Source organism: Puccinia triticina, chromosome 2A, assembly GCF_026914185.1.
Source record: "Puccinia triticina chromosome 2A, complete sequence".
Taxonomy (NCBI): domain Eukaryota; kingdom Fungi; phylum Basidiomycota; class Pucciniomycetes; order Pucciniales; family Pucciniaceae; genus Puccinia; species Puccinia triticina.
In genome coordinates, this window is record NC_070559.1 from 4153068 (window position 1) to 4170948 (window position 17881).

Below are 17881 nucleotides of genomic sequence, written 5' to 3' on the forward strand. Positions count from 1 at the left end.
TCAAAAAGCTCAACTGATCGAAGCATATACGAAAGTGTTAGCCGGTCGCGAGACCACCGGGGCCGAACCACTGGACTGTTGCTATCGTTTCAAACATACATCCATCCAAAGTTGATTGGATGTAATTCTCATTCACAATCCCCTCGAGCCTCCAGAACCACGGCCCCCTAGTTTATTTTGCCATACCAAGAGCTGCAATTGGCCCTACATAACGCTCTTCAGTGGAGGTGGGGCGGCGCCGCCGCGGGGGACATGTAGCATGTGGACTTGAGGTGTGATAAATATATGAATCAAGCATGACTTGAGTGGGGAAATGGCGTCAAACCAGCGGGAATAGGTTGGTTGAGTTAGCTTGATGTCAACGTAGTTTCGCTTGGGTTTAATTGAGCATCATCAGGGTTTGGGAGAGAAAATCACTGAAGCAGCTCAAGAAAAGCCAAACCATGGAGTGGTCTTGGTCTGTCAAGCCCACAAATCACTTGTTCGTCCAGCACTCTCCGCGTGCTTCACAGCCTCCAGGAGGAACTTGCGATCAGCTGACAAGAGGTCATCGGCATATAAAGCTGTTTGGGATGTAAATTAGTTCCTCTCAAGGCAATCTTGGACGAAATGGCTGTGTTTAATTTCGATTGGGAGGTCATCAAGTCAAAATGTGACTGCGAAGTATGGAAGAAGTATTTTGCATGCACGCAGTATGCAAAGTTCGGCGGGTGGCTTTGGACCCCCTCGAAGTCTGAGTTGAATAAAAATGTGGAGCTGTTTATATACACACAGACCAGTGCACACAAGACCTCCCCGAAGAACACGATGAAGAAGAAACAAGAACAACAGAAGAAGACAAAAGATCAGGAACTCCGAGAATATCAAGTGAACCAAGACCAAACCAACCAGTACTTGGACAGCGGCCACAACCCGGCTTCAACCAAGAAACTTATCCGCAATGAGACAAACGATTGGAAGGCAAGTTCTCTTTATTTTCATCTTGAAGCTTTCGATAGTGAACTAATCTCAGGAAAATTTCAACTTCTACGTAAAAGAAAGTAACACAAAATAATAGGAAACTGTCCAATCATCTTGCTGGAATCGCAAAGTCTAAGTTAAAGTCGATCGAAAAAGCACAAGAACATGATAATCTTTTACTTCTAAATCAAAATCAAACAAATGGAAACCTGCTAGAACCAGAGAACAAACTAGAAAAGACTTGGAAATTCAAACAATCGGACATCAAATCCTCAACCAACCTACACATTTCACTGAAGAGCTTTAACCTCAACTTGAAAGATACGAATAGCGGAATCGGCGGGCCGTATAAGTTTGACTATAACCGTAACGGAAACTTCTTGGCTCTGATCGATCAGAAGGTCGGCAAATATTCGAATATCAATCTCAAATCTTTAAATTTAATATTTGAAATCGGCCTATTAAACGAGCATCTGAGGGCGGTTAAATGGCTACACAATCAATCTTTCCTCGCGATCGCCCAAAAGAAATACGTGTACATCTACGATGGCCACCAAGGATCGGAGCTGCATCAATTACGGGGCCACGTCGAAGTGACTCAGATGGAATTCTTGCCCTACCACTTTCTACTAACAACCGTCGGACTACCAGGGTGGTTGAAGTATCACGACACAAGTACTGGTCAAATCGTTGCTCAACACGCCACGAAACTCGGTTCCTGTCATACGATGGCCCAAAACCCATTCAATTCAATCATCAATCTCGGCCACCAAAACGGAACAGTGACACTCTGGAGTCCTTCCGTCAACCAACCCCTCGTCAAGTTTCTAGCTCATCTCGGTCCCGTTACAAGTCTGTCGGTTGATCCGTCCAGCTCTGGTAACTTGCTTACCACCACCGGCCTCGATGGCAGCTTGAAAGTGTGGGATGCTCGGAATTGGAAAACGTTGACCTCATGGACTCTGAAAAAACCGGCCAAGACGACGGCGTGGTCACAGAAAGGACTCTTGGCCGTTGGATGGGGGGCACACGTTTCAGTTTACTCGGACATCGGTAAAGCTGATTCGAAGAAAGGCGCTTACATGAACCAGCTGTTCCCATCACAGGAAGTTGAACAAGTTCAATTCTGTCCATTCGAAGATATCCTTGGGGTTAGTCATTCGTCTGGCTTCTCTCAGTTGATTATCCCCGGTTCAGGCGAAGCCCATTTCGATAGTTTGGAGGCCGATCCATTCGAAACCAAGACTCGGAAGAAAGAACGAGAAGTCCACAACCTGTTGGATAAAATACCCTTCGAACTGATCAATATCAACCCGAACTTTGTGGGCTCGGTAGCCCCGAAACCCGAAACAACTCACCAACTCTTTCAATCTACTTCATCAATCAAGGATAAGAACAATCAAACGGTCATCGTCAACAATCCGAACGCTAATACCCCCTACAGGAAGCTAACACGTATTCAAAAGCTGAAATTGTCCGGAGTCGATGCCCTCGAAGGTGACCAAGAAGATGACGACCAAGAAGATGATCCTGAAGGTCCGAGCGACACCAAAACCGAAAAGGTAACCGAAAAGAAGAAAATGAGGGGTAAAAACTCGACCCTCAAACGATTCCTAAGGCGTAAAAAGCGACAAAATGTTATCACGCCCCAAACCGTACGTCTTAGCACTCATTACTCGTTCCGTTCCCTTTTGAGAGAAATGAGACATTGTCATTAAACCCGGCCTTATTTGACTATACAGGAAGCATTGAAGGCTAAGCTCTCTCAAAGAAAACAGCTCCATATCCAACAACAAAAACAGAAGGCCGCGCAAAAAGGCGATACAGGCGGGGGAGCATTGAGCAGATTCTCTTAGCGCATCCCTTGTCTAAAACTTGTCATCCTTCTTCCTTCATCTGTTCTCTGTTCCGTTTTCTTATTGGGATGATATGTTTTGACTAGACCAATTCCTTTAATCATGCAAACCATCTTCTGTACAGAAGAAACTCTCTGTCTCTAAGGATGTACATTTTTTTTGTTCTTGGTATGGTTGATTTTTGTTATTGCAAATTTCAAAAGCTTTCTTTCCTTTTGTTTAGAGGCTCAGGATTCAGATCTGACTTTCCAGATTGAAGGGAGAAGTCCTCATTGCCCGACTTGTCTGCGGGGCGGGTTTGGACCCCGTTTTTCAGCCCGAACCCGGCCCGCTCTGAATGTGGGAGGAAGACCGTTGGCCAGTGGGTCGCCGGCGGAACAATCCCACTTGGAGCCAACTAATCCAAACAGCTTCTCCTGAACCGAACAATGGGATTCCCCTTCAACTGTCCGTGCCTGTGCTGGCCATCCCCGAGAACTCAAGAGCAGCAACAGCAGGAACAACGGCCCATTCACCCACACTCTGAAGCCGTCAGTAGACTACATAGCGCCTCATCTAATCTCATCTATGGATAACTAACACGCTAACCGACTTGAACTTAAGCAGGATGCTGATGAGCGTACCCCACTAATTGCCAATCCACCGTGAGCCAGTTAACTTACTCATCGTTCTCACCATCCTCTTAATGGCCCAGGTATATATTCTGAACCAACTCTTCCCAAACCAATCAGTCAAGTGACTCCTTCACCATCTTTACCTGTTATTGATACCGCTCAACAACAAGCTGACGAAGCGGCAGCAAATAAGATTGTCTCTCAAACAGTCAGGTCAGTCCTTTACATGCTTTTCTTACTTAATCAATCACAGACAGTATTAATAGCGCTGAAACAGGATTATTCACAACAACGGTTCTGGCAATTTCAATCGATAGATGTCTCGTCGACGTCTATTCTCAGGCACCCTTTTCGCATTTGAAAATCCGAGGAGCAATCACCACACCTGATCTGAGTTCAGACCTTCCTCATACACCCGACGGCGCATCATCCGCCTGGCGAGCCTATGACCCGCCCCGTTGTCCCCCGGTTTCCTCAGAAGCTTCCAAATATCAGCTATCAATCCCGAACAACTTTCAATCTACCTCTACCCAACACAGTCACCAAACGGCAGCTCAAAAGCGCAGCTTCCACAGTCTCAAAACAATCATCAACCATCAGGATCGATCCCATCCCGATGAACATGATACCCGGCTTTCGGCATCCCTCATCGAATCACAGCAAGACCCACCCCCTCGTCTCTCCTCCTCATCCACCCTACCCGGATCCGCACGGACCTCCACCCAGTCGGAAAACCAACGTCATTCACGGGATAACAGCTTTGCCCCGACCTCTTGCAGTACCCAATTCGATACCATTCGGACCTTTCAGACCGCCAGAGATGATCACAACCTGCCCAACGATGATACCGATGACCCTGAAGACTCAACCTTGAACCCTGAAGACGCAACTTTGACAGCTTCAAATTTCTCTATCAGTAACCTCAATGGGGACCATCGTCAAGCTTCTCACCTTACCTCTAAACCTGACTTCGTCTCCCGTCTCTGGGACCAACCTGAACCTCAGCAAGCTGCTAGTGAATCAGAACAATCTCCACAAACTCCCTCAGATCAAACTAGTTGCCAAAGCGAGCAGACAGACCATGTAAGCAAGACAATCTCAAATCTTAATCATCAAATCAGCTTCCTCTTCGCGTCTTTTAGCTGAACATGTCTTTTCTTCTTTTGCTCATTTGTCTACCGTGTTTCTTTTGGTCATGAAATGCAAAAAACATAGCTTACTGACGATCCGAAAAAGCTTGCAGCAATGATCGCCAATGGCTTTCGACTGACAGATACCGGCCCCATCTTAGTAGAACTTTAACACACTTCTTTTCGTCTTTTCAACTCGGCTTACGCTATTAATTTTTTATTTACAAACTTACTAGTTTTTAGTGTTGTTGTCTTAATCTCGTCTTTGGTTTTATTATTATTTTGTAATCAGTACAATTCTTCCCTCTTGTGTCCCACTCATTCCTTCTCTCGTTTTTCGTCCGGGAGGTTCTTTGATGGTATCTTGCATTGATTGGTCAATTCACTCTGTTGTAAGAGGAGGAGTGATTTGAATTTTGAGCGGGGTTGGAAGAATGCAATACACAATCCTGATAATATTAACCCAAGGAGGAATTGTAGCTGGAGTGAGCTACCAGCTGATGTAATAATGGGTGACAGGTTTTCCTTGATGTACATATATTGTTGATACATTCCCAGACACGTACTGAGGTTTGAGTCAAATCAACAACACAGAAAACAGATACATTACAGCTTGAGGATTCTAAGGCCAATGTTTTTCATGAAGAGGGGATACTTGGCACACCAATTCAGCAGGATAACAACAAAAAGGGCATAACAAATCATACCAGATATCAAAGCAATTTCTTTGAGTCACACCAACTTGTCACAGCTTGGCTCAAATAGCAATCAATATAGCAATTTTATCATGGAAAGGTGATATTGGAGGACTTCCTGTTGGCATTTAGAGACCTCCAGATCATGCCCTTGTAGATCCTAAATTAAGACACCCATCAGAATCACAACCAGTGCACATGAAATCCAATCTACTCTTGTGTTCTGCCTCTGCGGCGGGCTGGTGACTTTCTTTGTCCCCAGCCCTCTTGTTATTTTACTTGTCCAGCCTCTGGACTTTCCATCTTGGTCCTAGTTGCCTAGGGTGACCCAGGAGCTACCCTTTAACTCCTCAAGCCACCCAAGTGTGGGATAAGGGTGTCCCTCCTTCCCTCCCCTCCTAACCCTAACCCTTTCCACCTGCTACGGCGGCGGCTGGGAGTAGGGTGGGAAATGGGAGGATGACTGGAGGGAGATATTCTCTTCCTTATTGGGAAGTGGAACTCTCTCTCTTTGTGAGTATTGAGCCCTGAGGTCTGAGCCCGGGGAGGGCGGGACCCCTACCTGGGTGGGTGGGCGGCGGCAAGATTTAGTCCTGCGAGAATTGGCGGATCGAGCACGGCGTCTAAGCTGAGGGTATCGGTTCGGCGTCTGTTTCTAGCCGGTACCGGTTGGCCTCGGCTTGAGGTTTGCAGCTTTCCGGCTGCGCACCCGAGCTGCGTGGCGCGCGGGGGTTTCTCCTGGCGCGCACTTGCGCAGCCCGTCGTCTACTCCACCCCACCTCCCGCTTCACTCCAAGTAGCTGTTATAAATTAAAAGAAAAATCTTACCAGATAAGAATATCTCCAATGGTCTGGTTGTTGATTGTGAAGTTGGGTTACCTTCAGCAGCCTGCAAGGGGATGCCCCAAAGTTTCAATGATGTTTCACAGTTGATACAGTTAATTCAGGATATGCATAATACAGAATGGCACAGCTATAAGCTCAATGTCTGATTGATAAGACAATCTAGCAAGCTGTCTCATTGAAGATCTTGTATTCATGTACAATATCCTTGGCAAAAACATAAAACCATGACATAATGTGCTGGTGCTTCCTGTACTATCCTGCTCTTAGCTTACAAAGAAGTGCCAGGCAGTTTATTATTATAAATAGTCCATTTACTGAATGATCTATTCTGCCAACCACCTTCATACACATACCTGACTCACCTGTGCATATTTTACATACAAAATCTAAAAGTCTCTATCCATAGCTATGTTATTAAACGACATCCTTGTTTATTTTCAGATCTTATGTTACTATAGTGCTTCAGCGCTTCCAGTCTCACATTCAAAGAATCATGTAAAAAGAATGGAAGATCAATGTCAGCCAGGCAAGCAATTTGGCCAAATCAGAGAAATCATAGAAGAAATTCAATGTAAGTTGAATTTTCATCCATCTGTTGTTTCCGATGTATTAGAGTTTCTGTGTGATTTTTTCTTTCAATCATAATCATTCATTCAGTTAAGATTTGTAGGTGATTCAAGTTTAAGAGATAGTAAAACCCTTCCAGGTACAGGATTGCAGCAAGCGGAAAAAAGTATGTCAACCTTGTTGAATAATGGATGTTGGATCCAACTCTATGCACCAGGCAGCTAAATTTCTATATCATCCATTATCACCATCAGATGAGGGAGACAGAAGTAAAAATCTGGGAAATTCAGTGGTCCCTGAGGCTGCAGGATCTACTTCAATGGAATCTCAGGCAAATTATAATCATAACTGTCAGAAATCATTCCTTTAGCAGAACTTATTTGCAGCTCATAGTTGAAATCATATCACTTTTTGAATGTTAACAAAAATTGACAACTCATCCTATAGAGTTGATATCACTTGAGGCAGAAATGCAAAGTTTTGGAAGAGAAATGCCAATGGGGATGAGAAATTTGAAGTATGAACAGGGTTTGTGATTTGAATCTTGGAAGATGATGTTTTTCAAATAAAAGGGTCAGGCCACTAAATCTTCATCTTATTTATTAGATGTGTCAAATAATTCACTGGGTAAAAGAGTTGGTAGTTTTTTAAATTCTTTTTTCAATTGGCCTGTAACTTTATGTTAGGCATCAAAGAGTTATTTCCACATACATTATCTGTGAAAGAAAAAAGGAGCTTTTATCTTGCCACTGGATAAACTCTTTTATTTTGATCAAGCAAACAATTATCGATCATCAATTATGTGGCCAATTTTCATATAATATTAATGTTTAGTCAGTAACTGACGTTTTTCTCTTGTTTTGATCCACACAGTTTAAGAACAATCCTTATTGCCTGAGATGCATCTTGCCGTGGTGAAAAAAACTAGCAGCTCTTATACAATCTTTTTCATTTCCTAATCAAATTTCAAGCCTCAAAGAAAACTAAAGAAACGGAAAAACTAAATCCCCACCATGTGATTTCCAATTTGAAGATACTCATTCTTGTCATCCTGAAATTTTCAAGCTACATATAGCTCACCAGATTAAATAATTGAGAATATTACTAGTCAAATAGATTTCACATCTATTTCCTTCATTAACTCAGATATTCCTTTTAAACCTCAAATTTGGATCAGAATCCTTCAAAGAGAATTTCCCTTATTTCTTCTCATCTATTTTTTGATCTTCAAAAAATTGAAATGAACTGCTACTGTAACAAGTTGCCACATTCACACTATTTTCTTCAAGTCTATATAAATTATGAAAATGGTAATTGGAATTTGGGTTATGTGAATCACCAGCAGAGCTCCTGGGCATACTTAGCGGCAGAGCTGCTAGAGATGGTCACTTCAAACCAGCTGTGGGTATCCCCTATCCGCTGGCAGGTACCCGCCAAGGCCAACAGGTACCTGCCAGCGGATGTGGATTTCTGAGATCCTGGGAAAAATCCAGCGGATACCCAGGTATATGGAAGGGTATCTAATCACCCTATCCCTAGGGTATGTGAGCCGCAGCTTAGCAACACACAATCTCTGTGCCAGCTTACCCTTGGCCCCACACCCCCGTCTCCCCCTTCAAATGACACAAGCAATGACTGGGAGGCTTTGTGACTCACAGAGTGCATGCTGCAACACTGCAAGAAAAACTCTAGAAACTGCTTGCAGTTGAGATGCAAGATCTCAAGGCAAGCTGTGCCTCATGCAAGAATCATGCACTGGTTGATTCAATTTCCATGCACATTGCATAATTTATGCAAGAATGAGTCTAAGGTACAAAAAACTGAGTACAGGATCCAAAATACTGAGTTGATACCTGTGCAAATTTCCCTTTCATGTGAAAATTCCCCTTTCATGTGAAAATTCCCCTTTCATGTGAAAATTCCCCTTTCATGTGAAAATTCCCCTTTCATGTGCACATACCCCTTTCATGTGCACATACCCTTCATGTGCACATACGCACCCCCGAATAAAACTTCTTTAATTGCTAAAAAAAGGGCCTGAGAACCCACACATGCTGATCTTGCAAAGATTGTCCCACCCAGCCCCTTCCCAGTGCAAGAATGCCTCCTTGGCCTTCAGTTACCCCTCCCAATGGCCGCCGATGTAATAGGTCATCAAAGGGAGAAGACAGTGGCCATCGAGAGGACTCTCCTCCTCTAGATGTGCAGTCGGACCGGCCATCGAAGGGAGTGTTTACTCCATTCAATGGCCAGTCTCCTTGTCAAGAATGTACAAGTGCCAAGGATTCTGCCCGGTGGGGATGAATCATTCTTGGCAAGCATATGTGCAGGTGATTGCCGGGGAGCAACCTCGGCAAGGATGTAGACTAGCTGGTGCATTGTAAGGAGCAATATTCCCCCCGGGCCCGGCGAGCCAAGTAAATTACAAGGAGCAATATTCTCCCCGGCCCGGCGAGCAAAGACACCTTCCGCCGTCCGGCCAGCCAATACACATAGCTGCTGTCCGCCTGGAGCAGCCTTCCTTGGTTAGCAGGTACGGACTGCTCCATGGTGGAATCCTTCCCGATGTGCAGGTGCTCACCAAAGAAGTTACCTTTTTTTACGCGGTTGTTGTTCTGGTGGAGACTGTTGCTGATTTGTCCTCGCAACTGGCTCTCTTTTCGGAAATAGAGAAGTTTTATTCAATTCCTCTGCACATACCCCTTTCATGTGCACATATCCCTTTTGTATGTATTCAACCCTTTCATAATGTGTACATATCCCTTTATGTGCACATACCCCTTTCATGTGCGTGTATCCCTTTCATGTGTGTGTATCCCTTTCATGTGCATGTATCCCTTTCATGTACATGTATCCCTTTCATGTGTGTGCATCCCTTTCATGTGTATGTATCCCTTTCATGTGAATGTCTATTCCCTTTCACAATGTGTACATACCCCTTTCATCATGCTTTCATGACCATTTCATGTTTACATGTCCCCTTTGAGTTTTTTACATCCTTTTCAACCCTTTCATCATTCAGGTTTACATACCCCTTTGATGTTTACATATCCCTTTCATGTCCAAATACCCCTTACTGCACATACCCCTTTCATGCATACATACCCCTTTCATGCATTCATTACATATCCCTTCTATGTGTTAATACACCTTTTCACATTCCCCTTTCATGCATACATATTCCTCTCATATGTACATGTCCCTTTCATGTGTACATACCCTTTTTATGTTATTCTGGCTGGATTCAATGGCACATGGAGTGTTTTCTAAAAGCAAATAAAAGGGTGCTCAGGGGGATGCTCATTTGCAAGGTTGAACATTTGTCTCAGCCTACCGCATGAGCACTACAGCATGTAATTAAGCATTGAGATGCCGGGCCCAAACAAGGTACACACTGAAGGTGCACCAGCATGGAATTTGGGTGCTTGACTCCAGCTTGAGCTGAGGCTTGATTCAAGCTTGCTGCATCTCAACTGCAAGCAGTTTCTTGAAAAGAACCAAAGTTCATGGTTGACAAACCTATGAAACTTTGTGAGTGAGAAAGATGTTCTGATTCACTAAGAGGATACAAGATTACTTGTGTTTTGATTGAAGCATACTCCATATGATATATAAGCATATGGGTATCTCAACAGAATTGTATCAACCCAGTGTTTCCTGTAACCTGCTGTTCTTATGAAGAAGAGCCAGACTGTGACAGGTTGTGACAGGAGTAGGTGGTTTCAAAAAAGGAATATGGCAAACAAGTCACAGATTTTCCAAGCAAGTATTTTCCTCTCCCAGCCAACTTTAATGCTAAATTTGATGCTACTGTCAAAATTTGACTCTGCAGCAGCAACACATCATTTTTTCCCGGCCCTAACAGTAACAGAATTCTCTCATTCCCCTGCCATTTGAAACTCTGTCCCCTCATTGATGGTGTTCAGCGCCCTCAAACCATTGGTTTGATATGATTTCTGGGACCCCTTTTTCACCAAAACCATATCCCTAAGAACTAAGGTTCCGATCCGGACCCCGCAGATCCGGAGAAATCCGGAAACCCCGCATACCGGATCAGGGTTCGGGATTGAGCTTGAGAGATCCGGCATCTGGCCGGATAGTGAAAAGCACTCCAAAAGCAAGATTTATGCGGGTAAACCTCAGAAAACACCCGAAAATAGGGTCTTTTCTCGGGGAATACCCGTGAAACCCGCATGAATCGGGAACTCTACCGGGGAATCCCCGGCATACCCGATCAAATTGGCACTTTTTTTGGGAAATGCCCCTTGCTTTCAGATCCGGGAAAATCCGGCCGGATTCCGGATAAGACTAGGGTCAGGGTGCGGGATGGCTGATATCCGGCTCCGGGGCACCGGATTGGAACCTTACTAAGAACTAGCACTGGCTATCCAGTTATGGGTGTACAATTCAGATATTGGACTGCTGGTCTAACTTAGATGTCATATAGGCATTAACTTCAACAGCAAGGTTTGGCTGGGTGAGGAAAATCAGCATTTGGAAAAATCAAGACCCCTTTGCCATCCAAGCTTAACAAACCCTCCTCTGTCTTGCAGAGGGGTGTAAGAGCCTCAAATAGGCTGCTGGAACTGAGAACAAAGGATCTGAGACTGGCACAAGGCAAAGGCCTTTGAGGGAAAACTTCTAGAACCAATGGGGCTTTGGATTGCAAAACTAGCTCAGAGGAAGTGTCAGTACTTCCCAACTATCTACGGCTAGAAGGGGAAAGGAAACAAAGGAAAGAGGAAAGGAAAGAAGGAAGAAAGGTGGGGTGCTCGCCTAGCTCAGAGGAAGAGTCAGTACTTCCCTACCAAGCTAGGTTGGTGCGGGGAGTTGAGGCCTAAGTCTAAGAGTTCTGCCAAGGACAGGTCTGTGACATTCTTGTGACTGTTCTTGTGAGCCCGCAGGAGATTGGTCCACAAGAGGCTTGCCTCCAAGTGTCAAATTTTGGTGTAGATCCTGATGGCTGTAAGTATACCAGGTCAAATACAGGTTAGACAGGCATATTTTTAGTTTTTTTTCTTCTTTCAAATTTGACTTGTCCCCCAAAACAAGCTAGGGATGTAATATTAGTAGCCCCATCTACTGACTCACCTCTTCTTCCTACCCTCAATCATATGCTCACATTTCAAAGCCCAAATATAAAATCTTCAATCCACAGGCTTCTGAAGCCATGTTATTAACTAAGTTTTTAGTTCCCTTTCAACTCTTGCATTGCTATAATGCTTCAGTGCTTCCAGTCTTGCACTCAAAGAATCATGCAAAAAGAATGGGAGAATGTCAACCAGCCAAGCAGTTGGGTCAAATCAGAGAAGCCGTAGAAGATATTCAACGTATGTTGAAATGGTCTTCCAGCCATTGTTTCCAAGTTATTGTGATTGTTGTCTGGCTTTTGATGTCAATAAAACCATTCAATAGGTAAATCAAGTTTTGGAGCTAGTAGAAACCTTCAAGTTCCAGATAAGCAATTGGAATCTGTCTCCAGCTGGACCCGCTCGACGGCCACAGCCGAAGACGAAACAGGCGACGTCGAAGAGGCCGAAGACGGAAGTCAAGACCCAACCTCCTCTCCATGGAACTTCCCCAACCTCATCCTCAACGAAGCTGCCTCCAGTTCACTTCAGCCTCGTCCATCAGCTCCTCGCTCTCGCCCAGCCCCACACATCAACCTGCCCGAAACGCTTCCCTCGACATCCCGCTCCCAGCTCCTTCGAATCCTCGACACTTGGTCCTTTGACGCCAACTCGCTGTCTCCCGCCGAGATCCGCGGCTCGCTGCATGTGTTGCTGGCCGTCTATCTGGAGTATACCCCCGGCTTCACTCAGAAGCTCGCAGGCCTCGGCGTAGTCGGCCCCGAACAATGTCTCCAAAGTCTGGTGGACACGCTTGAAGTGGCCTACGATCAACGGAACGCCTACCACAACTTTCGCCATGCTGTTGATGTCGTGCAAGCCCTCTACACGATGCTCTCACATGAAGGCCTCGTCCCTCCTCTGGCTTGGGTTCTACAGAAGGAGTCTGCTTCCAACTCCGCCGACTCTTGGAAACGTCAACCTGTGGGACGTATCGGCTCGTTGCTAGATGAAATGAGCGTATGGGCCCTCCTTTTAGCTGCTGCTGGTCATGATGTTGGACATCCGGGCCTGACTAATGCGTTCATGGCAAGTCCTCCTTACCTCTTCTGCCTCTCGCTCGCATGTTTTTTTTTCTAACGCTGGGCACATCTTGGTTTGATCAGGTCAACGCTCGAACCCCTATTGCTTCTGTATTTCCAGACGGTGCCTTGCTGGAAAACTTCCATCTTGTCACATTCACGAGGATGTTAAGAGAGCATGGGTTCGAGAAAATGGTTGATGGGGACCCCGCATTCAGGCAAGTTCTTGTCGAGGCTGTGCTAGCCACTGATATGGCGCGACATTTTCCAATTGTGGAAGAACTGAACCGCCTAGCCTCTAAGTGGGCTACAGCTCCGGAAGATGACCCCCACAATCCCGATGAGCACCTAGCCGCAAAACTCTTGATCACGGCTGGTCTCATGAAGTGTGCAGACATCTCAAACCCGGTACGTCTTCGCGCTGCCTTCTTTTCGCCAACCACACACTGCCCACTCATCAATCCTGCCCTTTGTAGAGCCGCCCGCATCACATCTCTCTGACGTGGTCTTCATGCCTCCTGAACGAGTGGGCCCGTCAAGCAGCACTAGAAGCTGATCTCCGCCTACCCATTAGCGTTGTGACCCTCGATCCTGCCGACAAGCGTGCTCAAGCTAAGAGTCAAATCGGCTTCACCACCCTGTTTGTTCTGCCCCTCTTCACAGTCATGGAGCAGCTCAGTCCGAAAGGTCAGTAAATCATGCCTCCTCTCCACATGTTCCCCCAGGCTCATATGACTGCCCGCAATTCCCACCACAGCATTCCAACCATTCGCGGACAACTGCCGGCTCGGCCTGAAAACATGGCAACAAGTGCTCGAACAGATCGACAGTCGCATTCCTCTACCCCAGCCTGCCGTTCCCACCCACCCTAAACCACGCCCTCTGCACCCTTCAACTACTTCCTCAACCGACGCCATCCTCGCTCAACATCCTACGGATATCCCCCAGGATACCAGTTCGCTACTGCCTCCGGATGAGACTATCTTCTCACCGTGACCAGGCTGCTCTCCGGAAGGTCTCTACTCCCAGCTCATCGCGATGGGCACCATCTCGTCCCCATCGCAGACTTTGCTCACCGATCTCTGATGGTGTCTTAATCCAGGAATCACTTTCTGTATTGTGCTCTTTATATTGTGCTCTTTTGAGATAATCCTTTTACTAACTAGTAAGTAGAGAACACAATCTCTTACCCTTGATCCAATTTAGCATTAAATCAATTCCGCCCTTTTCCTACATATATCTTCCCTACTACAATTATAAAATTATATTCCTTTATTAGGGTTTGGTATTAAGAGCCTGTTGAGCTATTTAGCCAACTATAAACTATCACTATCCAAGATATATCATTGATTGTTCCTACAATACACTTGTTTTTGAAGAGGCCTGATTCATTGGCTAATCCTGTAAGAGCTGTGAATGCTTTTCACTGTAGGGGACAAAGGGACAAGGCAGAGAGGCCTTGGAGCAATTCTTGCAACAGTCTTGGGGGCTTTATTTCATGTAGCTAGCTTAGTGAGAGAGGGATTAGTTGTTGAAACTCCACCTCTCTTTCCTATTGTCTCTCCCTTTTGCATCCCTGTCACTCCTTTCCTTCCTCCTAGATGAATATACATGTCCACCTTCTGCCCACAACCTGTCCCTCAGTTGTAAAAGCTATAAACCCTGCTCATCTGGATAATCATAACACATCAGTTCTCTGCACCTGTTCCCTGAGACCCAGTGAGTCTCTTGTAGTGAGAGGCTTTTCTCCCCTTCACAAGCTAGCAGCTAGGCCCCCTTTCTGGGCTTCCTTGGATTTTTTCCGGCCTTGAGCTTTTTTCCTCAGGCCTGTGTTCCCTGCTTGCTGCAACTTGGAGTCACCATTTCTTGGACAGTGACCGGACCGCTGGGGGAGGTCACCTAGGTCCAAGCACGCAAGCGGGTGGAGCAGGCCAAACCAGGAGGTATAGAGAAATGAGTCTGAGAAGAGCCCCATGAATTACACACGTGCACTGCAGTATAAGAGAGGTTTTTGATCTGGTAACTGGCTTTCTTAAAGCAAGACCCAGAAAGCACCACATTGCCCCAAACCTTTTCCCTTTGTTCCAATACCCAAACCAGTTTGCACAACCATTTCAATTGCAATGACCAAGTAAGTCTGCTTGAGCTTTTTCTGCTTCTTCCCAGTTCTAAAATCAATTGTAGGCCCTTCCCCAGGTCTCTTACAATGTCCAGTACAAATTTGCTGGTAATTGCAACTTAGCCAAGACCTTTGGCCTTTTCCAATCCGGCAGAGGAATGCATCTGTCTGGATACTTTTCCAGATATAGCATTCAATAAAAGATTCTCCAGGTCAACATCAGTATTCTGTTCTAAACCAGTTTTTGCAAATGGGAAACTGTAAATTTAAGTGGCTCTTTTGCTGGAAATGAGTTCAGAGGGAATAATGTTAGGCATAGTGGAGGCTATGAATGGTGTGGAAGATGTAGAGACAAACAATGTGGTTAACTTAGATGTAATCCAGGCTGGTGTTTTTCAAATCATGTAACTGACTGTATCAGCTCCTTTTGTTGATATGAGGATTGGAGTTTTACCGTTGTTATTATAATTAGAACTGTGCTAATTCTAAGTTTGTTTCAGGGAGTGTGTAGAGCTGGGTGTGGCCTAGCGCAAAGGATGATCTATGACAGGATTGTCTCCAGGCGCGGAAAAGCTGTGTTGTTCCCTACGCAGTACAATGATAAATGCCTCCAGAAGTTGAAAAGAATCTGTAACTTCCCAGCCAGCAGCAGAACTGACAGCATGCAGAAGAAAGCAAACAGCATCCAACACAGATCCAGTTAAATTCCATGGTGTATGGCAGCTACCTGGTCCAGGTACCTGCCTTTTTTGCACCTGTTTTTCAAAACATGTACCAGTAAGCAGAAAAGGGTGCCTGGTATCATCCCTAACCCAAAGATTATTGATCTAAAATAGTAATGTATCTGTTGGATTGGCACACAAATAAATTTTTAAAAACTATTTCCAAGAAATAGTCATAACATTGGTGTTTTTTATATGATATCCCCTTGAAGGGTTTCTTGTTGGAATTTCACTATTTCTATCTGTTTCACCTGTATTTTGTTTCACCTGTTGCATATGAATATGCATTTAGTTTCACCTTCTGTCCCACAACTAAGCCATCAATGTTGTAACAGCATTTAATCCAACTTATTAGATAGAAATAAAACCCATCAGTTCTTCTGCAAACTGTTACCTGTGGTCTCTACTGGATAAAACCCCTTGTAGTGTGAGCATTTTTCAGTCAAAAAAGATAGCAGCTCCAAACCCTCCTGAAGGGCTTTCTTGGCCCCTTTTTTTTCCTCTGAGTTCCTTGAAGTTGGTTTTTCTCTGGTTGATCTCTCATACACTTTGGCTTCCTTTCCTTGCTTCAAAGGTATGTGGGAAAATATTGTATTCTGTGGAAAAAGAAGTAAACTGGATTGGTAAATGCAACTGGTATATTTCATTGTTTTATATAAACTTTGCTCTAACTCAAATTCTTTTGCTTGAATTCCATTTTGTTTTACTTTGACTTGAAGTTCAAATGATTCATGATTAAGCAAAAATCTTTCATGATGAGTCAAAATACTAAGAAATCTGAAGACAAAAGAAATGCTATTTTTGAGAAATGAATGGGGATAAATTAAATGGCCCTAGGGATAGAAATTATAATTTTCTGGACTAATTTTTACATTGGAAAGAGGTTATTCAAAGAAGATTGGCCATCAATATTGAATTTTTTATTCAATATTGAAACCACAGTATTCCAATAATCTTTATCATCTTTGAAAGAATTTATAAATTCTTGATCCCCTTGATTCTTGATCCAATAACCAATCAAAAAAAGTGACAATCTAATGACTTGGGGATTGGGCTGTGAATTACCAAAGTAGTACATTATCAATAGTTGGCTGGCCAAAAAATCTAAAGAACTAGGAGGATCTTTTGATAAATTTCTGTTTTTAATTGCCCAATTTCCAAAGAGTGGTAATACAGTGCCTCTTTGTCCTAGGATTAACTCATGAAGCCATTCATAAAACTTTCCTCTGTGGATGTCTTTGTCCCAATTTTTGATCCTTGATTTGAATGAGTCTTCTAAACCTATAAAGCATGCCTTCAAGTGCACTATCAATGTACTTAGCTTTGTCAGGAATTCATGTCTGTATACTCTCTCTCTTGTGTTTAAGATAAGAAAAGCAAAGCCTTCAGATGAGTTTTCACTTTCATCATATCTGAGGTCTCTGACTACAATTGGAAGGTCTTTGGATACAATCTCCCCTGATTTGGAATATGTTTTACCTTTTTCCCAAGCCATATTGAATTGTTCAAATATTTCCCCTTCTTCTCTTTCAAATTTTATTCTATTTGTAAGCTTGAAATATCTTGGTTTCAATGATTCTGGAAAGAAGCTCATTGGTGGTATTTCAAAGTTCCCCACTTGGCGGAAAGGATCATCAGACATTTTAGTTGGTTTTTGGAATGATAAGTTTGTCTTCACACCCTTGTACAAAATCCTCTTCAATAAAATCTCCAAATCTTGCTTTTCATCAAGACCCTGAAGCCAATTTGAAAGTTCAGGTTGAAAATGTTCATAGTAAATTTTTATCAGAAAAAGGGCCAATTGGATTGCATCACTTGAAGTTACTTTACAGGAAAGATAATTTGATACTCTTGACTGGATTGGACCAAACTTCATCCCTTCAATATTTTTCACAATTCCAAGAACAGGGAAAATATTGCCCCCAGGATTGAAAGTCTGGTCAAATAGCCAATTTACCAGCTTATTATTAGCTTCATGCTCCACTTTGTGATCAACTTTGCCACCCCAGAAATCAAATAATACAGACTTGTTGATCAATAAGAGCCATTTGATCAATAGGATTGATGATAACTGAACTGATTTTCTATCTTGAAGAATTTTGGGAGTTTTAGATTTAGTATGATGTATACCTGTTCTTATAACCCTGACTGTATAGAATTCATCTTTTGTGTTGTATTTTATCCTGACAGGATATTCCTTCATTGAATCAACATACAAATT

The 17881-nt window shown here is 43.9% G+C and overlaps 3 protein-coding genes across 3 annotated transcripts; all 3 read left to right on the forward strand.

The window, feature by feature from the left end:
* Nucleotides 1-443: 443 nt before the first annotated feature.
* On the forward strand, nt 444-2816 carry PtA15_2A429 (uncharacterized protein; the record flags this gene model as incomplete). Its single annotated transcript, XM_053166450.1, has 5 exons — nt 444-481; nt 564-1030; nt 1117-1361; nt 1431-2615; nt 2703-2816. The coding sequence occupies 5 exons, from the start codon at nt 444-446 to the stop codon at nt 2814-2816; spliced, it is 2049 nt and encodes a 682-aa protein (XP_053017671.1).
* A 428-nt stretch (nt 2817-3244) lies between these two features.
* Nucleotides 3245-4732, forward strand: PtA15_2A430 (uncharacterized protein; the record flags this gene model as incomplete). Its single annotated transcript, XM_053166452.1, has 5 exons — nt 3245-3346; nt 3423-3460; nt 3548-3643; nt 3748-4513; nt 4646-4732. The coding sequence occupies 5 exons, from the start codon at nt 3245-3247 to the stop codon at nt 4730-4732; spliced, it is 1089 nt and encodes a 362-aa protein (XP_053017672.1).
* Nucleotides 4733-11934: 7202 nt separating this feature from the next.
* On the forward strand, nt 11935-13815 carry PtA15_2A431 (uncharacterized protein; the record flags this gene model as incomplete). The annotated part of the gene is made up of 5 exons (XM_053166453.1): nt 11935-11998; nt 12084-12826; nt 12904-13227; nt 13296-13506; nt 13577-13815. The coding sequence occupies 5 exons, from the start codon at nt 11935-11937 to the stop codon at nt 13813-13815; spliced, it is 1581 nt and encodes a 526-aa protein (XP_053017673.1).
* Between the last annotated feature and the right edge of the window lie 4066 nt (nt 13816-17881).